General features: G+C 34.9%; 1 protein-coding gene across 1 annotated transcript in view; it reads right to left on the bottom strand.

The window, feature by feature from the left end:
- The window catches only part of myo7aa (myosin VIIAa), a 62847-nt gene that overhangs the window by 24667 nt on the left and 13375 nt on the right, over window positions 1–24805 (bottom strand). The window contains exons 3-22 of the mRNA XM_067389909.1: window positions 20373–20486; window positions 19998–20150; window positions 18225–18409; window positions 17265–17386; window positions 17016–17158; window positions 15144–15257; window positions 14875–15028; window positions 14672–14748; window positions 14127–14246; window positions 13907–14049; window positions 11373–11583; window positions 11162–11297; window positions 8773–8879; window positions 4850–4987; window positions 4026–4184; window positions 3203–3295; window positions 2545–2639; window positions 1903–1987; window positions 1600–1818; window positions 1201–1518 (exon numbers count right to left, since the gene is read on the bottom strand). Of these exons, the coding sequence (XP_067246010.1) occupies window positions 1201–1518; window positions 1600–1818; window positions 1903–1987; window positions 2545–2639; window positions 3203–3295; window positions 4026–4184; window positions 4850–4987; window positions 8773–8879; window positions 11162–11297; window positions 11373–11583; window positions 13907–14049; window positions 14127–14246; window positions 14672–14748; window positions 14875–15028; window positions 15144–15257; window positions 17016–17158; window positions 17265–17386; window positions 18225–18409; window positions 19998–20150; window positions 20373–20486 (2886 nt within the window). The remainder of the gene's footprint in view (window positions 1–1200; window positions 1519–1599; window positions 1819–1902; window positions 1988–2544; window positions 2640–3202; window positions 3296–4025; window positions 4185–4849; window positions 4988–8772; window positions 8880–11161; window positions 11298–11372; window positions 11584–13906; window positions 14050–14126; window positions 14247–14671; window positions 14749–14874; window positions 15029–15143; window positions 15258–17015; window positions 17159–17264; window positions 17387–18224; window positions 18410–19997; window positions 20151–20372; window positions 20487–24805) is intronic.

Raw genomic sequence — 24805 nt, 5'->3', positions numbered from 1 at the left:
CATAATATTACATGAAAAAAGTTTACGGTTATTAAAATATGGATTTATTAGCACCAGTGGAAATTATGTGAGTTAATGCTTAAAACAAGAAAAATATATCTATATTCAAAGGGAAAACAAGATCAATATTCTCACCCTGTTTTTTCTTGTTTTAGGCAACTTAATTTTGATACATTTTTCAGAAAACAAGAAAACATGTAATTTTGCTTCTAAAGTAAATGTATCTGGATTTATGAATGCTTAGAAATTTGTACTGCAAAACAAGACAAAAATACTGAATAAGAAATTAACAGAGCTGGGTAGTAACTGATTACATGTCATCTAGATTACGTAATCAGATTCCAAAAATTAAATACTTGTATTGTACTTGTTAAGTATATTGTATACTCATAATCAGACTACAGTTACTTTTTTATTGATTACATGATTACATGTTATTCTCACAATGGCAGCCAAATATTCATAATTCATTGATTCAAGGATTCCCCAACTTTTTTTTCATCTGAAATTTTTTTGATCAAATATATTTACTTGATGTACCCCCTGAGATTTTAATTCGTAAGATAGTTCAATAATAAAATAATAATAAATAATAAAATTAAGTTCACAGTTCTCGTGAATGTCGGTTAATGGTCACATGACATGTAGGCAAACAGATAAAATATACATATTTTTAATCTTTTTTAGTAGTTTTTCAGTTTTATTGTTTTTATTTTAAAATGATTTATTTTAATTTTAAATGTTTTATTATTTGATTACTTAATAGCATTTCATTAAACTCAGGAACACTCTTCAGTTCCATCACGAGCCCCAGTCTGGGAAACCCTGATGTGATGTAATATTTAATGCACTTCATGTTGTTCATAAAGCATGAAATATATTTTCTTTCTCTTTGTATTTTTATATCAATAAGGTACAAGTTTATTCTGCTCAAATCAATGTGATAAACGAGTAAGGTCAAAAGTAATCTAAAAGTAATCCAAAAGTAGTCAGTGTCATACCTTAAATATGTAATGTAATGGATTACATTACTAACTACAATTTTTGTCATGTAATTTGTAATCAGTAACCGATCACAATTTGTAAGTAATTCAACCGGCATGCACTGCTTCAAGTTAGACACAGATCCTTCTGCACAGTGCTGCATGAAGTCCAACACACCTAGTTTAGATTGTAAAAGTGACAGATCGCCATCCTCACCTCAAACCCAGCAGGCGCTTGACCCTCCTGACCAGGGAACGAGTTTGTGGTTCCCAAAAAGCCAAACATCTTGTCCACCATATCAGAGTCATTGACCGGCTCATGTCGTGCTTTCTCCATCTGGTCCAACATTTCCTTTTTCCTCCTTGCCTCCTCTCGCTCCTTCCTCTCACGCTCAGCATCCTCTCGCGCCAGCAGTGCCAATCTTTCCTGGTGCTTCTTTTCGGCTTCTTCTTTGGCCTTCCTGGCACTCATCTGGTTCCTAAACTTCTGCTCCTCAGCCAATCGCATCTTCTCCGCTTCCAAACGTCGCCGGTACTGAGATAGATGGAAAAAGAGAGTGATGTGTTTGCTGCAAAACGTATATTGTAATCTACAAATAAATCCAGTTGTACTCACCTCTCCTTTGAGTCTTTTGTAGAGTCGGCGGGCGATCATTCCTCTCGTATATGCCTGGATGGTGATGACGGCCCAAAGACGGTGTCGAAACGCCCGGCGCACTAGGTATCCTCTGCAGCGGCCCTCGAAAAGGGTGATTCTCTGACGTGCAACATGGTACGTCTGGTAGAGTTTGCGAGAACGATACAACGCCTGCAGACGTGAGAAACCACCACGCATCTACAAGACGGGAAACGAGTGTTAGAGACTGGAGAGCCACAATTGCAAATACCTGTACAGTATATAAGAATGTTTGAGACCAACCGCTCCGTAGTTCTTCCGGCAGTAGTAACCCCTCCACGTTTTCTGGATCAACAAGGCTGATTTTTTCAACTTCAAGAAGTTAGATCTGTGGGAAAGATGTTTTATATTCTGTTTGATTTCAGCACAAAAGTCTTAAATCCCAAACCAACTGCAATACAGTTTAATGTAGTGATGCACAAAATTTCAGCAGTAAGAAATATTTGTCCAGAAAAAAAAAAGGTTTGATTTTGCCCGAAATAGTCACTAGCAATTACAATAGTCATTGGCTACATTTAAACTGTTGCTTTGGGTTAAATCCCCCCCGCAGGTTAAAGGTTTGACATACTGCATAAATAATTTTTGACTGAAATGCTTATTCTACCAATGAAGAGCATGCGTGCCTAGCAGAAATATACAACAAGTATTTTTATTTAAAAGGGAATGTTTTTTTCACACTTTATAGCAATCATGGCATCAGGAATACATCAAATGGTGATCAGATGATGTTTCTCTAGTGTGTTTGTGCTGTTATCTGATTTGCATAAGTGAATCAAACAACAGAGACCACAAATGCAAATAAACAGTGGGCATACTGTAATTCATTTTTAGCATATTCCCCGAGAGTTCTTGCAACACAAACTAAACATCAGCAGCCATTCGTACCTGTCCTTGAATCCTCTGACAACTTTCTGAATGAGAATGACCTTATCAGTTATGGCCTTGTCTCTCTCGATTTCCAGCAGCATGTCATGGTGGTCCTGATAAAGGTAGAGAAGTATTTAAAACACACATTAACTAACTATAGACTTAAACATGCTCCTGTGATGTTCCATTGATCATCAGATCATTTAATAAACCTCATATTGATCTCTATCTGTCCTGATCCTCCTGTTGCCGTTACTTCCTGTCAGTGTGTATTGACACCACCCTCTCTTCCTTCCTGCTGAGTTGAATTTCCTGTTTTAGAGAACTGGAAGGTGTGATAAAACCTAATCCCTGGAAAACTCATCCTGGCAGTTTAGTAATGGACAAGCTAGTTCCTGATCTTTGACCTCTGGCTGAGGGCAGCGTTTCCGGCAGCAGAAAAACACACCCGAATATTGAGGTCAATATTGTTTGAGTTTGACACGACTGCATAAAATCCCCTGACATGGTTTTTAACAGCAACGATGAGCTTATTTTTCCATGACTTATTTTTTATTTATTATTTAAATATTGCCTTCTGTTATTGATTGTGAAGAACATTTCATAAATGGTCTCCTATTGTTATGTATAAGTAGTTAGTAGTTCTATAAGAAAATATTAGTTCTGCTTTAAGTACCTTCAAGAATATCTTTGTTTTTCCCATCTGCCAATCATCATCACGGCCCAATACAGCTTCAGCGATACGCTGACAGGTTCCTCTTAGGTCCCCCTAAATGAAAAAAAAAAAATCAAATTATTGTCCAGATAGAGGTAGAGATGTTGGTAGATTACAAACTGTTTTGGTGAACACCAAGATAAATGTATATATGTATATATACATACACACACATTTTTCAATACTACAGTGTGATGCCTATATATATATATATATATATATATATATATATATATATATATATATATATATTAGTGCTGTCAAATCAATTAATCGCAATTAATAATTTCTAACATAAACATTTGTAAATATATATGTGTGTGTGTGTATATATATATATATATATATATATATATATATATATATACACACACACATACATACACTTTGCAATTTAAAAGATTAATCACGATTAATTCATATATATAGGCAGCACAGTGTATTATTGAAAAATGGCACTTTCATTATTAATTTATTTAATTAATAGTAGGACTTAAACTTAAAATTAAGAGTAAGTATTAATATTTTTACTTTTTATTGGGGCCTTTCATGTTTACAAGCTAAAAAAATTAATGACCTTTTTGTTTGAGAACAGTAAAATTAAAAAATATATAATAACCATATTCCATTAAACAACAAAACAACAAAAAAGAACATGATATGAAGAACACTACAATGATTTTAGTTACATGTCAAAAACATTTACTACACAGAGACTGGTTGAAGCACACTGCATTTTGTATAAGTAAGAGAATTTCTAGAGACAGTGAATTCATTAACTCACCTGTTTGTAAGCAGGTTTGACTCCAGGCATCAAAACACGGTATCTGTCCACAAACTCAACGAAAGTGTAACGGATGGGGTATCCGGCCCGGCGAATCCGGATGGTTTCCATCATTCCAGAATACCTGAGCTGCCTCACACACAGCTCAAGATCAAAGAGCTGGAGAAAGATGGAGAGATTATTACATATAAATCTCTTAGTTTTAAACATTTGGTGGCAATTTTAAAATAACTATCATAATTAATATCATAATTAACAAACAATGTAACACTAAACTGATCATTAAATGTACATTCTTGAAGCTGGAAATACAAGACACTTAATTTACCACTTAATTTACCGTTTAACAACTTTGCTATGTTTTAACTTGTTTTTAACTGAAGAAAGTTATTATAATATGTTACCAAACAGTTAAACAGTGTAAAATAAGACAAAAGCAGAGAGTACCTTTAGAAATTGTAAAACATTCCAATATATTTTCTATATTGACAATTTTCTCAAAGTGTTATTCTACATTAACATATGTCAAGTTAACTTTACAGTAAGATTTCCTTTGTTAACATTCCTTAACTACATTAGTTAACATGAACTAATAAAGAACAATACTAGTTCTACATCATTTATTAATCTTAGTTAATGTTCATTTCTACATTTACTAATACATTTCTCAAATCAAAAGTTGTACCTGTTAACATTTAATGTTAACTCAGATGAACAATGTACAATTGTATTTTTTATTAACTAACATTAACAAATGTTAGCAAATTTGGAAAAAATATATTGGTTTACCATTCTAGCTGTAGAGTAATGCTGGTTTAACTTACCATGGGTTTCTTGTACTCATTGGGTTTGATGCAGCGGACGAAGAACGGCTGACACACGCTCAACGTGCGCATCAACAGCTCCAGAGAGCGCTTGAATTGACTGCTCAGTGTGGGGGAACGTTTTCTGGTCTCTGCCCCCTGTGAATCAGGAAACACACACACACACACACACACAGAGAAGAACATGCACTTTAAAAAGAAGGCCAGGAAGAGCGGTGAGCAGAGGTCAGGACTGTTTTTAGGGTGAACCTGTCAAGAAATGACTGGGTTCATTTTGATTTGAAATATTTGCTTGTTTTTCTCGGTTCAGAGCTCTTTCATCCTCAAACAGGAAACGGTCTCACCCCAGGAACTGTGCTGGACAGATATACTGTTTTTTCTAGACAGATGCAGGTCACATTATTTCTGTCTACTTAGGAGAACAGAAAAGGTATTAAAGCTCAAACTGGATTGTGACATAAAAAAGTGAACGACATCTAAGGCTCATAACAAATAACTAGACATTTATAGTGTTTTTTGTCGTGCCAACCAGTTCCCATGATGCTAGGTTGTTGTGGGTGGTTGCCAGGAAGTTGCTATGCAGGAAGTTGATGCTGCGAAAAACAGTATGTAAGCCAAATAGTATGTCCGAATTCACAATATTTATAAAAAAAATTGGCAAAAAGTACCCGGATGACCTACTACTTCCAACAAGATTCTGAAGTGCGAATTCACGGGACACTTTACTATCCCAGGACGCCACGGGAGAGGGTTTATGAATGGAGGTAAAGCGACACAACTGACGGCGTAGGTCACATGACATGCTGAATTTAGAACATAAGAATTTCATTCATAGTACACACATTCATACTATAAAGAACATACTTTCTTAACGGGTCGCTAAGTAAGTTAAAAAAAAAAATGTATACCTACTATAAAGTATGCGATTTCAGATGCAGCATGAGGCGGTTAATGTGCTTAATGTGTAACAAAATTAACACATTAAATTGATCAAAAGTAACAGTAAATACATTTATAATGTTACAAAAGATTTTTTTAACTTTTTTGGAACTTTTTTCTTCATCAAAGAAAAAAAAGAATTGGTTTCCACAAAAAAATGAAGCAGCTGTTTTCAAAACTGATAATAATCAGAATTTTTTCTTGAGCACCAAATCATCATATTAGAATGATTTCTAAAGTATCATGTGACACTGAAGACTGGAGTAATGATGCTGAAGACTGGAGTGGTGATAAAATATGAGATGGGAATACAAAATTGTGTCAATGCTTTTGTGTTTTCTCGCAAAAGTTTTGTGAGGCAATGCAAAAGCACAGAAATATTTTTTGTCCCTTTAGGGACTCCGTATATTACAATAGAAAACAGTTATTTTTTAAAATTTTAATAATATTTCACAACATTACTCTTTTTACTACATTTTTGATCAAATGAGTGCAGCCTTGATGAGCAGAAATTACTTATTTTAGGCAAGGCAATTTTATTTATTTATTTGTATATTTTTAAATGTTTTAAAAACATTTAAAAATCTTACCGACCCCAACATTTTGAACGGAAGTCTAAATCAGTAAACATCGTCTTCCAGGCAAATGTCTTATTGCTTAGAATATAAATAGCACACTAATATGAGGTTAGTCATTTTATTTCACCGTCATATATTTGTAACTAATTTAAAATAATAATAGTGATGCATCATAACTGGCAAGTGCTAGTAATTCTCATTCACAGCAAAATGAATGCACTTTATTTTACTGTACATGTACTTACGTGTACTTACAGCGCTCTTACCTAAGAAAGTACTGGGTAATATAAGGTAACTACATGGGTTAAGTTAGGTTTAAGGGTAGGTTCAGGGTTAGTACCTAGTTATTGCAGTTATTGTAATCACTATAATAAGTACATAGTATGTACATGTGAACAGGACTGTAAAATAAAGTGCTACTGCAAAAAAACATTGGAAGCAGGTGCAGTGTATCTACTTTTAACAGCATAAACTAAGAATTAGTTACTGTTAACTAATAGTCTTCTACCACGATTTTACCTTATGGAGAAAACCTGGTTTGCCTAGACTGTCACCAGACACATAACCACACAAAAACTGGCACCACATTTCACAAACACAGAAAGAAAGAGGGAAGCATGTATGGGAACTAGTCCATCAGTAATATTAAAAATAGATTTTTAATATATAAAGACCTTTCACTTTCAAAAAGTATAATGGAATAGCATGGCTTTAAGATAATATTGCTGTATTTTTTTTATTTTAAATATAATAATCATTTAATATCATGATGATACCATCACTGTATCATCACTTGTGAGGGAGTGTTGAAATAATCTAGTGTGCATAGTAAAGACTATAAGGCCCTGTTTCCACCTGGTATTAAAGGTGCTCTAAGCGATCCTGAGTGGAGTAACTTCCTGTTGACGTTCGAAGTGTTGTCAAACAAAACAGAGGCTAGCTAGACCCTCCCTCCCCCTCCTCTCCGTGCTTCCTGAAACATGAACGTGCATTTAAAATCATTCTTGTCGGTTATTAGCTGGAGCATGTTTATTATGTTTTGTGGTCCAGGCTGCACCAGTTTGTTTTTATTGCCGTTTTCGGAGCTTGTGGCGACTACAGAGACCGCGTTTTTTTACAGAGTGTTCAGGGGACAGGCAGCTAGCGGATAGTGAGGAGATGTTTGCTGTATGTGACAAAAAATGTTTTTGCCTAAAAACACGTGACATCGCTTAGAGCACCTTTAAGATGCGTTTTGGTCGATCGGATTACAAGTGGACAATGCTAAATACAGGTGTAAACAGGGTGTAAAATGTTTTGAGCTTGTCCACTTTTGACCACTTCCAGAGGTAGTTAAAAAATTTAACCAGATTGCTTTTATAGGGTTATAACTCCTGTGGCTGAATGTGTTTGAACAGCCAAAAAAGACTGCATACTCTGCGTCTACTAACCTAACACCTAAGGTAAGTGCGCGCTAGCCAGACGGGATTTAAACTTTGTCAGCTGAAGACCTGGTTGGTTTGGAGACGAAAAACGTACTAAGCACAATGTTCTCTCACAATTCCTGATTTTGTGTTCATATGTAAATGCAAGCTTACTTTGTTCATTAGATCGAAAGATCTGAAAAAACCCTTACATTTACCCACCCATAGACCTTCCCCTTGAAGAAATCAGGACTGAAGTGGTTGAAAGTGGACAAAAGAGACAGATTAAAGGGTTAGTTCACCCAAAAATGAAAATTCTGTCATTATGTATTCATCATCATGTTGTTACAAACCCATAAGACCTCCGTTCATCTTCGAAACACAAATTACAAACTTCGAAGCTCACATGAACCACTGAAATTTCAAAACGTTTAGAAACAATTACGAAGTAACGAAACCTGGCTTACTGAAATCACATGACTTTGGCAGTTTGATACAGGCTCCGAACCACTGATTCAAAACAAAAGATTAGTAAAGCTTTGAAGCTTCATGAAGCTTCATCACCCATCACTAGATACTGTTGAAAAAAGTCATTATTTATTTTTTTTGGTGCACAAAATGTATTCTTGTCGCTTCATAACATTAAGGTTGAACCACTGTAGTCACATGAACTGTTCTAAATATGTCGGATAGGAATTTGAAAGTGTAAATTAACTTGCTGTCAATGCAGGCCTCACTGAGCCATCTGATTTTATCAAAGATAATTTCTTAATTTCTGTTCCGAAGATGAACAAAGGTCTTATGGGTGTGAAAAGACATGAGGGTGAGTAATTAATGACAGAATTTGTATTTTTGGGTGAACTAACCCTTTAAAATACCAGGAGTAAACAGGAATGTGTCTCCCTTGTCTACTTGTGATATGATCGACCAAAACGCATCTTAATATCAGGTGGAAACAGGGCCTAAGACTATAGTAAAGACCAAAATGAGATGGAGATGTTACCATAGCAACATCTGCCTGAAAGATCTGCTTGATGAATTTGTTTTTGGAGGAGTGCACAAGCTGAATGATGTCACCGTGCAGGGTGTCTCGATTCTTCTCCAGAAAACCTGCAGAGACACAAAAATACATTTATTATTTATTGTCAGGCACATAACTATTAACTATATCGGTGCTTGGATGCTCTGGGTGGTTTCTAGGGTGTTGCTAGGAGTTTTTTTTTTAATGGCTCAAGTAGATGCAGGGCTAGGTTTGAGGGGGGATGAGATCCTCCTTGTTGAGAAAAAAATGGCAAAAAGCATCCCTCATTAAACCACCATCCCTCTTACCATCCCAATTAGAGTAGTGTTGTGCTAATGTTAAACTTATCATGCAAACGAAATATTAAAATTTCTCTAAGTATGAAAATTGACAATCTATAAATAACAGCGATTGTTCAATCAGAACTCAATATTGTAACAAGCTGCGCAAGCCATTTTTCACACTGTTCAAACTTTAAAATGGCTAAGAGAACAGTTCAAGAGTAATAAAAAGAGAACAGAAGGTATGATATTTCTTTGATTAGTGTTTAAGGACATTTTAGAAAGAATAATGCACATAGCTAAAGTGCACTGATTCATTAAGTTATCATTGTCAAAGTGGTATTGAATTATTGAAAGTGAATTGCATATATGCAATATATGTTAGCTAAATGTATGTGTGTTTATTTATGTTTTTAAAAGAAAGCTATGTAATCTGCACAGAAACCATTCAAGCCACAGCAACAATGTAATGCTATTATCTCGAAAGCAACACGTTTGACAAAGTTTCTGGCAGTGTCTATCCAGGTATTTAGAATAGAAAGGATGCGTGCTGCTGTATGTGTGTGACTATGAGGGACCGACAGACGATTCTGATGGTCACCATATTCTTTTTATCTTTACCATCCAATGAAAATTATGGGGCTCAATAATAACTGCAATTCATTTGGAACTCATTTATATAGTTTTTTTTTTCTCTTTTTCTTTTTTCAAAATAAATAAATAAATAAATAAAACACTTCAGTGCCCTCCGATTCTCTGAAGGCATCAATTAGGTTGTTTTCCATTGTTTGTTTGTGTGTGTGTGTGTGTGTGTGTGTGTGTGTGAGAGAGAGAGAGAGAGAGAGAGAGAGTCTGATACTCAGTAATACAATACTAGAAAATATACAATATAAAATAAATTATTTCATAAATAATGCCTATGTAGATTTTTATTCAACTCTTTATTCCAATAAATAAACATGTTTGAAAATGTTTTAAAAATTAGACAAATTTTGTAATCATTGTCAAATGAAACAAAATGCATTTATTCAAAACTATTAAATTATTTCAGACAAAAAGAATGAATATGGTTGAAATATGGCTAGCTGTGGAACAAGCAATATTCATTTAGTTAAAATGCATGAGAATGAAACAGTGGAATAACTGATGATACATATGGTTATGGTGCATTTAAAACACATTGGGTCTCATTCATAAAACATTCATAAATATACGAGTAAATATGTGAGTAATTTGCACGTAAAGAGACCTTCCCGAAAACTCTTCTCCTGATGCACAAATACTTCGTAAACATCAGAAGTGATAGTGAAATGTGTGTGTTAATGTATTCCAATCAGTCGTAAATGGGACGCGCGTGCACGCTCATTCTCAATTACCATAAATCCCGCCCATTAAATCCGACTGACAACTATATATGGGCATCATATTATGTCACCAAACGAAGGATTTTCGACATTTTATAGGAAACAATTTCCATAACAATTGAGGGGCCATTAGTTTGCCCAGCCCTATTGAAATCACTTAATTATTTGATTAAAGTGCTCCGTTTGCAGATGCTATTACTGGCTCTCACAATAAAAGTAAAAAGAAAAAGCGTATGTAATTACTATATATAATATTTTTTCAAAATGCTGTAAATATGTACCTTATAAAGTTGAATTAAAATGCAGCCTTATTAATGAGCAAAACGTTCGGATGTTAAACGCACTATTTACGCGTGGCTGGGAGCAGGTGTAGATTTCTTTCGTGCCAACTAACATCTGGAAAATACGAACATTTTAATGAATCCGAAACTTTACGCCAGTACCACTTTACACACAATTTACACAAAAAATGTTCTGCTCGTGTTTCATGAATGAGACCCATTCAGTTTATTAGTACTATTATAGAAATTTTACTTAATACGAGTTTTATTTATGTATGACTGACAAATATGCATCACATTAAGTTTATTTTTTTGTTTACGCTAAAACGAAATGGATGGAATTTTTTTATGCAATTATGCAATACATAAATCTTAATTTTTTCCTAGATTTTTGAGAGAAGATTGAATGAATCTGAATATCATGTATGATATGAAGGATACCTACCTCTGGTCTCGTAGTAGACCACACCAGCAAAGTGCTGGATGCCAAACTGTGTTTCATAAGTGTTTTTAGGTGGAATGTAGTTGGTATTAAGTTTGTGTTGAGAGTTGAGTTTGTTCAGCATGGTGGTGTCTGTACCCTGAGACATGAAAAAGAAATGGTCAGCATGAGCACAGGATAGAGTATGTGAACGTACAGTACAAATCTCTCTCACCTTGGGAAACTTGCTCTCCTCGTCAATGAGAGAAATGATATTCATGGGCTTTATGGCGATCATGTCCAAAGCGTCCTGGTTGTCAGTGAACTCAATGTGCTGCCAGTTTATGTTCTCAAGGTTATATTCTTCCTGCTCCAGCTTGAAAACATGACGGACGAAGAATTGCTGCAGGTTTTCATTGGCAAAGTTGATACACAACTGCTCAAAGCTGGAGGAGAGATACAACTGCATGAGGGCCACCATTTACACTGTTCAAATAAATGCACTACAAAGATACTCTGTGTACAATATCAGGGAATGTGTAAACATTATATTATTACATTTATTTATCAGTATAAATTTTAATTAATATAATAATCATTATATAAAAAAAAATTATTTAATAAATGTAAACATTAAATATATAAATATAATTTCATACATATAATTTTAATTAATGAATTATTTGGTATGAAATGCATTATTAATTTATTATTTTTTAAATATTGTATGTATATATATATATATATACACAGTACAGTCCAAAAGTTTGGAACCACTAAGATTTTTAATGTTTTTAAAAGAAGTTTCGTCTGCTCACCAAGGCTACATTTATTTAATTAAAAATACAGTAAAAAACAGTAATATTGTGAAATATTATTGCAATTTAAAATAACTGTGTACTATTTAAATATATTTGACAAAGTAATTTATTCCTGTGATGCAAAGCTGAATTTTCAGCATCGTTACTCCAGTCTTCAGTGTCACATGATCCTTCAGAAATCATTCTAATATGCTGATTTATTGCTCAATAAACATTTATGATTATTTTCAATGTTGAAAACAGTTGTGTACTTTTTTTTTTCAGGATTCCTTGATGAATAGAAAGTCGGATGCATTAAATCAATCAAAAGTGGCAGTAAAGAGATTTATAATGTTACAAAAGATTAGATTTCAGATAAACACTGTTCTTTTGAACTTTCTATTCATCAAATAATCCTGAAAAAAAATATTGTACACAGATATTTTGTACAATTGTACACATTAAATGTCTCTTGAGCAGCAGATCAGCATATTAGAATGATTTCTGAAGGATCATGTGACACTGAAGACTGAAGTAATGATGCTGAAAATTCAGCTTTGCATCACAGGAATAAATTACTTTGTGAAATATATTCAAATAGAAAACAGTTATTTTAAATTGTAATAATATTTCACAATATTACTGTTTTTACTGTATTTTTAATTAAACAAATGTAGCCTTGGTGAGCAGATGAAACTTATTTTAAAAACATTAAAAATCTTAGTGGTTCCAAACTTTTGGACTGTACTGTATATATATATATATATATATATATATATATATATATATATATATATATAGTATTATTAAAGCACATTCAAATATTTAATAATAACGATTACATTATTCATTATAAAATATATTAATTTAATAACTGATTTTATTAAACATTGTTACATATATTAACTATAATTAAATGTATTACTTTTTATTATTAAATATTAAAACATATTCTAATTATTATTCATTTAAATTCAAACATTCCATAATTAATTAAAACAATATATTTAATAAATTAATTATTTTTAAATATATTAATTTCAAAGCCGTCAAGCCAAGCCAGCATTTTCTGAAAAGGAATGTTGCTTTAGAGGTGGAGCTTCAGAAATTTTGATGAGAATTTACAAAGACAATTTATTTTTTTTTCAGTTTGAAATAATATGCACTGAATTGTACACAATCAGACCAGGAAAGTGGAATAAGGTTCATTTTGATTACAATTTGAATAAAAGTTGTTTAAATCTTTTATGAACCATCATATGTGTCACATGTCTTGTGTTTCCGTTTCCCCTGTGACCTATGGTAAGTCCGAAATCACCCCCTAAAGCCTCATTCACTATTCCCTTACGTTATCCACTTATATTTTCACTTGAAAGAGTGAATGAAAACACTGTTGTGTGTACATCACCTGTACACTCTTTATTGCGGTGCAATGTGGGATAGAATGAGTGCACTCTATAATGTCCACTATGGTTTCGGACACCACTACAAATGGCTGTCCCCTCAAATAATTCCCTATTTGAGGTTATAGGGGGAGATTTCGGATTCAGCCCTAGTTTTCCCCAGTCTGTTTGATTAGTTCATTCTATCCACCTGTGTCTAGTTAATTATCTAATCAGTTCCCTTTGTTTGATTTGTGTATTTAATCCCTGTGTTCTTCATTCCTTGTCCTTTCTCGTTTGATGTAAGTCACAAACTCATGTTTGAGTATGTTTAAGTTTGATGTGTATATTGTGCTACCTGCTTGTTCTAGTGATTAAATCCTACTCCTTGTATTCTCTGTCGTCCTTGTGCCTTTTGATATACACGTCACGTAACAATATGCATGATAATAAGGATTAGTGTATAAGTAAGCCACTAAATGAATAAGTACTCGATTTGCATATAATATTTTTCAATGTGTAACAGGGACACTATAATGGATTTGTGCTGTATATATGTGTGTGTGTGTGTGTGTGATATTTTCTACCTGTTAACTGTGAAGTTCTCAAAGCCGAATATGTCGAGCAGGCCGATGGATCTCCGCACTGTTTTGAGCTCGAGGGATGGAGGCTTATAAATGGCAGCATTGATTTTCTCAACAATCCACACAAACAAACGTCCATATATTCCCTATGAGACACACAGCTAATTAGAGGCTGTTACAAAACCGATTTAGGTGTGTAGATGAAAGTGTGGGATGGTTTTACCTTAACAAAGGCATCCCGCACATCCAGCGCCTGCTCAATACTGAGAGGAGTGGACACCGTCTCTCCACGGGTTATTATGGTTCGGCTGGTCAAACAATTCATTAGGTCCTTCAAGTCCACCTATGAAAACACAATAATATAGAAATTTCAGCTGTCAAAAGTTATTTTCCTTATACAGCATTGTATAATAAATAGAAATATATCAACTTATGCATACAATTTTTTTTTTTTTGGTGGAAAAAGTTAAATTCATGAGAAGATAAAAATTTCTCTGTAGTTTTTGCACCCTGTAGAAATCTTAAATCCTTCACAGTAGATTTCCATGTTAGTCACTAGAGGGCGCACAAACACCTTACTGATCTTGCATTTACTTGTACTAGCGTGCTGACACATATAAACAAGAACAGTCAAATATCAGATACCTCAAAGACTAGATTCTCGATTGATTCATTAAAAGATTTATTTAGCATCAATTTTATACTTATGCATCTAAATCACCATAACATCAGCCATGTCCTTTATGACTTTCTGATGTAGCATCATACCTCTAATAAAACAGCAGCCGTGGTGAGATCTGAGCAACGTACAACCTCACAGGCATCCAAATTATCATACGTGCGAGCTGGGGAGGAAGTTTATAAGTTGTTAAATATACAATTTCAGGCTGTTTTGAACTAAAAAAGTTTTGAACTAAAAAAGTAAAGGTCAAAATTAGTTTTTTTAGACACATTTTTCCCAGCAAACTCACCCTCGTAGTTCAGGTTGCCCATGTGCAGAATAGCGGCTAGCAGCTTGGAAATCTCCCAGTTCTCTTTATCCGTGAACATGAGGACCTTCATGGCCGAACGGATGTTTGAGTATTCCTTCTGATCATCACGACCATCACAAACAGTGCACTTTCCCTGAGTTTAGACAGGTCTAAGTTATATTATCTATATATCTGATGCACATTGTCAACATCTGTACTGCACAGCAAGAACATTAAATCATTAAACAACATTAAAGATCATCACTCACAATAGTAAGGTAGGTGTAGTCTGTGGCATTACCCAAGCCTAGTTTCTTCTTCTGGTCTGGAGACATTCCCTTCAACATACAGTAGAAAATGTGGTAGTTTCTTTCATCACGGGCCTGAAAGAGTGGAAGTAACAACAACAACAACAAAGTTTCACCAACATTGCCGTTTGGACTGATTTTATTTTAATCATATAAATACAATATAATGATGTTTTGAGAAAACTTACCGAGTAAATATTTTCACATTTACTTTTTATGTTGGACAATGAAACTGAAACACTGGACAATATAATGTTGGAGGTTTCATGCCTATATATGCGTGGCCTGTTGGCCAATCTTCACTGATTTTACATTCCAACAGTAAGAGTAGAATGTTAGGGTTGAATTTGATGAAGCTGTTGAAGCTGTACATGAAATATTGCAATCCACACAACATAATGGGAGGCATATCAGAGTTCAAAAGAGGACAAATGTTGGTGTACGTCTCACTGACTCATCTGTGACCAGGACAGCAAGTCTTTGTGGTGTATCGAGAGCTATGGTATCCAGAATATTTTTGACATACCACCACGTAGGATGAATCACATCCAACAGGAGTAAATGTCAAAGCAAAAGGAAGCTGTCTGAAAGGGATGTCTAGGTACTAACCCGGATTGTATCCAAAAAAAAAAAACATGAAACCACATCTGCTCAACTCACTGCAGAATTAAATGCACACCTAGACTCTCCTGATTTCATCAAAACTGTTCGTCGGGAGCTCCACAGATTGAATATTCATGGTTGGGCTGCTATAGCCAAATTTTTGGTCACTTGTGCCAATGCCAAATGTCAGTTTCACTGGTGACAACAGTGCAAATCTTGGGCTGTGGACAATGTGAATCATACAGTATATTGTTCTCTGATGAGTCCACCTTCTCTGTCTGTGTGCCCAGAGTGAAGCATGGGGGTGGATCAGTGATGGCTTGGGCTGCAATATCATGGCATTCCCTGCAGTGATTGACGGGCGTGTCACTGTCAAGTACTACCAAACCATTTTGGAGGACCATGTGCACTTACTGGTTCAAACATTGTACCCTGAAGGGGGTGCCGTGTATCAACATGATAATGCACCAATACACACAGAAAGACTTGTGACAGAATGGTTTGATGAACATTAAAGTGAAGTTGAACATCTCCCAAGGCCTGCACAGTCACCAGATCTAAATGTTTTTGAGCCACTTTGGGGTATTTCGGAAGAGTAAGTCAGAAAATGTTTTCCTTCACCAACATCACATAGTGACCTAGCAACTGTTCTGGAAGAGAAATGGCTCAAAATCCCTCTGGCCACTGTGAAGGACTTGTATCTGTCATTCCCAAGATGAATTGATGCTGTATTGGCTGCAAAAGGAGGCCCTACACCATATTAATACATTATTGTTGTCTAAAACCATGTGTTTAAGTTTCATTGTTCAACCTACCTACACTACAGAATAAAAGTTTGGAGTCATTGCTTTTATTTATCAAGGACATGTTCAATTGATCAAAAGACATTTGTAATGTTACAAAAGATTTCTATTTTAAATAAATGCAGCTCTTTTGAACTTTATATTCATCAGAGAAAGCTGAAAAAATGTATCACAGTTTCCACAAAAATATGAAGCAACACAACGGTTTTCAACATAGATAATAATAAGAAATGTTTCTTGAGCAGCAAATAAGGCATTAGAATGATTTCTGCTGGTGAAAATTCAGCTTTGCTATCATAGGAATGAATTACATTTCGAAATATATTCAAACTGAATTTTTTACTGTATTTTTGATCAAATACATCAAATAATAAAAAAAAAAGAATGGCATATTAGCCAAAGAATTTGGATTCAAACTTGTTCATACCTGTCGACACACTCTGGATTTCTCCAGAAGGTACTGCTCAATCTTTGCTCCTTCTATGGCTCCTCTTTTGTTGAAGTGGATGTCGATATACTTCCCAAAGCGGCTGGAGTTGTCATTACGGATGGTTTTAGCATTCCCAAAGGCTATTGGGTAAAGTTGGGTAAACAACCAGAATTTAATCCGCTTGTTTCTGACAGATATGTGGTTCTTAGAGATCAAACCCCTCCAGATGGTCCACGGTTCACTTACCTTCTAAGATGGGATTCGCCTCCAGCACCTGCTGCTCAATCCAGGAGTGCTGCCCACTGATAGCCGCCAAAAACTGTAGAATCAACTTGGTACTTTCGGTTTTTCCTGCTCCAGATTCACCACTGATGGAAAATTATAGATAAACATACCAAACAGGGTTTTTGCAGCAATGCAATTAAACATTTTTAGTTCCACAAAGAACCTTTCAGTCAACAGTTCTTAAAAGAACTTAGTGTGAAGGACCTTTTTCCCACTATAAAGAACTATTTGTGGAATGGAAAGGTTCAGAGGATGTTAAAGGGATAGTTCACCCAAAATTAAAATTCTGTCAAGTTGTTCCAAACCTGCATGAATTTCTTTCTTCTGCTGAACACAAAAGAGGATATTTTGATGAATATGGGTAACCAAAACAGTCCCATTTACTTCCGTAATATGGAAAAAAGAAAACTATGGAATCAGTGGAGCCCATCAACTGCTTGGTTACCCACATTCTTCAAAATAATAAATTCTTTTTTTTTGTGTTCAGCAGAAACAAGAAATTCATACAGGTTTGGAACAACTTGAGGGTAAGAAATGATGACAGAATTTTCATTTTTGGGTGAACTATCCCTTTAAGGTTGGGTCGTGTCTATATGGTAAACTTTGTTCTGGGAAAATGAGTAGGAGTAGATATCTGAGATAAGTCCCAATTTTGGGACTACAGTAGCACCGTCAACAGCATCAAAAATAATAAACTACTAGATGTGAGATTGGCGTTAGGTTTAAAATGACCGGGGTAATGTTTGGGTCGGGACCAGGATCGGCCTTCAGGTCAGGGATAAAGTAAGGCTTAGGTTTAAGCTCAAGAAAAGGGTTCGGGTTAACCTTTAGATACCCAGATCCTAAATAATAGATAGACATTAAGCTTGAATGGAAGCACTCCACTAAGCATTGCTAACAGAGTCTTATAGGTTTACGCACCTTATGATACAACACTGGTCTTTGTTGTTGCGTTGCATGTTGAAGTAACAGTTGTCAGCAATGGCAAAGATGTGTGGAGGCATCTCTCCGATCTTCTTGTTGGTGTAGAGGCGAATCTGGTCTGCCGTATAGATGGGTAGCAGCTGATACGGATTTACAGCCACTAAGATGGACCCAGTATATGTCTATAAAGGACACAGAAATAGAGCTGAAGCAGAGGAACTTGAGTGGAAATGTTTGTTTCTTTGTTCTTGAATGGATTTAAAAACGAATAAAACATCCTCTTAGGAATGTAATTCTTGTCATCAGGACATTACGACACTGTAGAATAATTATGTAGGCAATAATAAACCTGAAACTTTTATTGTCTTGAGCAGTTGTTTTCTTTACTTGTATGCAATATTGACAGTTTAAAGCATGTAGAGAACATGCAGATATCAACAGTCATGTTATGGCACAAGACAGACAGTCATATTGGTTATGAGGCACAGTGAGTGAAGATGACAATGAGACGGGAGTGCACGGGCATCTTGCTTTTCGGAGGGTGCTGTTACAGTGGGATGTATCAGTGTCCTGTTACTGCAGACCTCAGAGCCATGTTGAAATGGAGAATCATAATGAAAACACACTCACTTAGAGTGAGGCAATGAACAGCGAGCAGCCATGCACGAGAAAATGATGTGTCTGCGTACTCACCCGACCACCACAGTTAGTCTTCATATAGAGAAAGAGAAGAGAAGAGAATATAACCAGAGCAGATAACTGAGGGGAGTTATTAAAGACAGGCTAGATAAAGCTCTTATTGGTTTCATTCATGGAACAGAGTAATAAACTGTTTTTGTCTTTGAGATGGCCATGATGAAACAAAAATATCATATTATTTATTCCAATTATTAATATTTTAAATTTTTAAAGTTGTGTCAAAATAAATAAAGATAATATAATAATTATATATGTATTTATTTATTTGGTATTGAGTAACTGATCAAATTAGTGGACCTGAATGATTATTTCATTAATTCAACTCATGAAACAGGGCAGCAAATCTTTCACAATGATCAACTGAAATATCCTATTATTAATTCCAATGAATATTTGTTTGTTTGTTCTGATACAATAGTTTATATATGTATTTATTTATTAGAAATCGTTTTGAGTAACTGATCAAATTAATAGACCTAATAATTACTTTATTAAACAATTACTTTAATTATAATAATTATACAGAATATATCACTGGTGATGCAAGATGGTGTTTTGCTGGTTTACCTGGTTGGCCAGCTGACAAGTGTCCAAAACTCCTCTAAAACCAGAAAACCAGACTATTTTTCTGCTGTTGTGTTGCTGTGCATACATATCAAGTCAAGTAAAATTTAGAAATGTTGCCTTGGAAAAAAAAAGTTTAAGTTTTTTAGATCTTACTTTATTTAAGTTTATCTATCTATCTATAGATATAATAGATAGATATAATATTTATGTATATATATTCACACAAGTAACTGATTGAATTAATTGAATTAGAGGACCTGCATAAAATTATTATTATTATTTTTTTTTTATTTAATTAATTTTATATTATTAATGAAATAATAAAATAATAATTTTATTCAGGTCATTCACATTTATACATTTATTAACTTAAACCTTCAATAGAAACCTATTCAAAACATACTTTCCATTAAACACTATTGCCCCTTCACATCTGATGTGGAGTTTTGCATTAATCGTACAAAAAATAGACCTTCAATACCACGAACGGACAGCAGGACTTACATAGATGAGATGTTCTCTGTAGCGGATGAGAAGGTTCCGGAGGATTCCCGCCTCATTCAGATCCCCCAGTCGAATCATGTCCTCCACCCCGTGGATGGAAGTGGGGTGCATCGGCTTGATATTTGTGGCATTTTGGGGAGAGATCCAGTGTTCCTGAAAAGAACGCAGATTCAAAGATTCAATGCAACAAAAAAAAAAAACACACACACAAACACACACAAAAGAACTTCAGAATAATTACTAGTTCCAAAGTCACATGTCTAGTATTTATATGAAATTAAACATGCGTAATGCAACAACTCATGTGTAGATCAGCCAGAAGAACAGCTTTTCAGCCCAACAGATCAGCAATAATTACTATGATCAATTACTTACATTTCCTTCATCATCCAAGACTTGGATCTGACCAGAATCACAGAGCTTCACCACGGCTCCGATCGGGACCTCAAATTCCCGGCCTGTCTTCAGGTCTAGCCAGACATAGTCGCCCTGAAACACATTTGAGATCATCAAGCATCAGAGCAGTATTATTTTAGATTTGACTGTGATCCTATTATAGTTGTAAATAATATTTTTTATCAATTTTTATCTCATTTACATTTTCATTTTAGTTAATATTTTAGCAATTTTGTTGTGTTTTGCTAATTTTTTTGTAGTTTTTTTAATTTTGTAAACATTAAAGTTTGTTATTTTAGCAGTTCAAGAGAAACTAAATTAAAATGAGAAATGTTGTTTGAGTTTTTTGGGTTTTATGGTTTTAGTTTTAGTTAACTAATTAAAACAGTTTATTATTTGTAAATAACATTAGTCTGACATAATCATGTCATTCAAAACTGAAAACTGAGACAATGTGACATCATCAGTGCATGATGTAACTCAAAAAAGTTAGTCTGATCACTTAGTAAACCTCTCTTCATCAACATTTACATGTATTCATTTAGCAGATGCTTTTATCCAAAGCAACTTACAAAAAAGGAATTTCAACAAGATGCATGATTTGACGAATCATGCAGGACATCATGCACAAATTAATTCAAAAGTAAATGCACCAAAATACTTCTTAAAATAATTCCAACAAGAGATACAATTTCTCCAAATCAAACAAGTCACTCATATCATATGAACAGTAAGCAACTGGCAACTCTCCACACATACCGGTAACAGAGTGCTGTGTTTGAACACAGTGTTGACATTTCGTAATAAGGCCCACTTTGCCTGATCCTTCTCGTAGAGTTCAACGTAATCCCGACGCTTGTACATCCTCACGAGATCAAACTCTAATCCATGCAAATGGCAAAACTCCAGACCGAGAACATCTAATATACCACACACACATCCACACCCTCACTTCCTCAGCAGGTGTGTGACCATTAAAACCAACCGTCCAGAGACCCAGGATATCACAAAGAAAAGAAAAAAAAAAGTTTCCTTCCGGTCAGACAACAGGACAAAAATAATTGCAGGGACAAAAACAGGAGTCCAAGTTGTCTGCACTACGTCCTGAAACACACAAACCTCTCAGACACCTTTAGGCCATCGTTTGCACAAAGGAAACCAAATCTGAGGCCCAAAGCTGCCCTGTGTGGATCGTTCCTCGCTGTATTTATTGCTCCATTCACTTTCTTGTTCTTTAAGTTAGTGTTTGTCTGCTGTCTCACTGTCTCTACTCTTTCTTGTGTATATGGTGTGTCCCTGTCTTTCCTACGAGGAAGGGTTGGTCATTGCATTGGGTGTGGAGGTGGATCCCCTGTTAATATGGAGCTTTTTAATTAACTAAATATCCCCAAAGGCAAATCAATACAGGTAGAGGGAGAACCCAACACCGTTTGGCCGCAGCTGTCACGTCTGAGAAGGCAGCATTGCCAGCCAGCATCGCTGATACAATCCTAGCAACGACACACAGCTGAATAATTCATGCCAAGACAACAACTGCATTGTTAGCTCACTCCTCCTCTCTGTCTTTCATTATCAAACCTCCTAACAGACTATCAGAGGATAAAACAAGCGCACTCTGGGAAAGAAATGTCTTTAGTATTCATTGAAAAGCAAGACTTAGAAGTGTGCAGAAACTAAAAAATAAGAGGGAAAATATTTTTAATTGTGAACATACAGTAGGCCTATACTCACAATACAGCTGTAATAGCAAATGCTGTTAGCTATAGATCAAATGTCACCAAACCATCTTGACTGCAAATAATTTATATTAAATTGTCATAATATAATGATAAAACAAAGTTTTTATTGTTCATCTACACAGCAGCACAACTGTTTTCAACATTGATAATAAGAAAAGTTACACTTTACAATAAGGTCTCATTTGTTAAAATTAGTTAATGGATTAACTAACATGAACTAACAATGAGGAATACATTTATCACTGTATTTATTAATCTTTGTTAATGTTAGTTAATAAAAATATAGTTGTTCATTGTTCATGCTAGTTCAGTGCATTAACGTTAACAAATACAACTTTTGACTTTAAAGGGATAGTTTATCCAAAAATGAAAATGTAATGTTTATCTGCTTACCCCCAGGGCATCCAATATGTAGGTGACACTGTTTCTTCAGTAGAACACAAATGATGATTTTTAACTCCAACCGTTGCGGTCTGTCAGTCGTATAATGCATGTCAATGGGAACTCCATCTATAAGAGTAAAAAAATTATGCACAGACAAATCTAAATTAAACCCTGTGGCTCGTGATGACACATTGATGTCCTAAGACACGAAACGATCGGTTTGTGTGAGAAACCGAACAGTATTTATATAATTTTTTACCTCTAATACACCACTATGTCCAACAGCCCTGTGCATCCGGTTAGTGAGTTCAGATCGCGCTCTGACAACGGCAGTGACTCGTTGAAGCAAAGCGCGAGAGATCACTTCTGACATCAGAACGCGTTTTCTGACCTCACTAACCGGATGCGCAGGGCAGTTGGACGTTTTGTGTCTTAGGACATCAATGTGTTGTCACGAGCCGAAGGGTTTAATTTGGACTTGTCTATGCATATTTTTTTTACTCTTATATTGACATGCATTATAAAACTGACAGACAGCAACGGTTGGAGTTAAAAATCATAATTTGTGTTCACCAAAGTCACCTACATCTTGGATGCCCTGGGGGTAAGAGGATAAACATCAAATTTTCATTTTTGGGTGAACTATCCCTTTATTAATGTATTAGTAAATGTTGAAATTAGCATTAACTGAGATTAATATGCTGTATAAGTAATGTTCTTGTTAACTAAAGTAGTTAACTAATATTAACTAATGAAACCTGTGTTACCGAAATATTTATTGAGCACCAAATTTTGAATTAGAATGATTTGTGAAGGATCATGTGACACTGAAGACTGGAGTAATGATGCTGAAAATTCAGTTTTGCATCAAAGGAATAAATTACATTTTAAAATATATTAAATAGAAAAACAGTTGTTTTAAATTGAAATAATATTTCATAATTTTACTGTATTTTTTTGCTCAAATAAACGGAGCCTTCGTGAGCATAAAGAGACTTTTTTCATAATCTTACAGACCACAGACTTTTGAACGCTATAGGCTATTCAGACATAAATGACAATCACCGAAAATAATGAAAAGGCTCAATGATTTCTGCTTGTCCAATCTGCCAGGTTCACATAATGCACCAACATTTTCAGACTTTTACTCAAAAGGTCTTTTTTAATCATTTGTGATTCTCTAATGGACAAAGCAAGCTTTTAGTGACTGTTTTGATTATTTAGTTGTTGGGGTCGACAAATGCACTGAATGTGACATAAACACACAACATACAAACTCCTGAAACAAAGCTCAGTTCAGATGACTGAAAGAACATTTAGAAACTGGACCTCTGATTAAATACCTCTGATATAGGTGCTTCTTCTATTGAACTATTGGGTGATCCAGTTCAAATGAGATGAAAACGGATAATGCTGAGCATTTATAGCCGCACAGGTGTATGGGACAGCAGCGCAGGTAAATTATTCAGCAAGTGCAAACGATCAGCACGACGTTCAGTAACAACACAAGTGACGTTTGTGTTAGTTATATAGATGCATTATCCCGACAAACAATACTGCTGTACTACAGTTACTGCTGTTGCCTATAGCTGTAATGAAAACGGAGAAAATGCATGGACGTGTGTCATAAAACACTCTGCAACCTAATCTAAAATACATTAGTGAGAGCAGCAGCACAAACAATAAAAAAGAAGCCATTGAGTTTGTGTGAGCTCATACCTACACGTAAGATCGCCCCCTCTTGGCAACAACTGGTCATATGTTTTATTTTTGCATATGCTTTACAAAAAGCAAAGTATTGAATTTGTGATTAGTTAAAAACATTTAGATTTGAGTATATAAGTTTTAAGTCTAAATTTTCATATTTTCTAAGCAGTGTCAGGCAATTCAAAACTTGTTAGCATACTGACTTTCTCGGGGGAAGAACCGTTAAAATCGCTAACCCAGAATATGACAGAATACCATTGACATGGCAAACACGATTAATGACAATAAATCATCTTGGTCTTGGCATGAAGTTTAAAACTTGGTCTGTATTGGTATTAATTAGCATTTAAATGACAAAATTAGGCAAAGGTCAAACAAACACAGATAATTTATGCTCTAAAGGACAGCTGGTATTTCACCATTAAAACGCTGCCAAATTTCCCGCCTCAGTGCACAGTGTCACTGCCAAACTATGACATTACAGCATAATATTAATAAGACATACCAAAGCAATTAAACCGCTTTTGCATTTAAACCATAAAACGCTCTCTTTATAAGCTGTTACTGTAAACCTGTGTAGAT

Source organism: Chanodichthys erythropterus, chromosome 7, assembly GCF_024489055.1.
Source record: "Chanodichthys erythropterus isolate Z2021 chromosome 7, ASM2448905v1, whole genome shotgun sequence".
Taxonomy (NCBI): domain Eukaryota; kingdom Metazoa; phylum Chordata; class Actinopteri; order Cypriniformes; family Xenocyprididae; genus Chanodichthys; species Chanodichthys erythropterus.
This window is presented reverse-complemented; position numbering and strand designations above follow the sequence as displayed.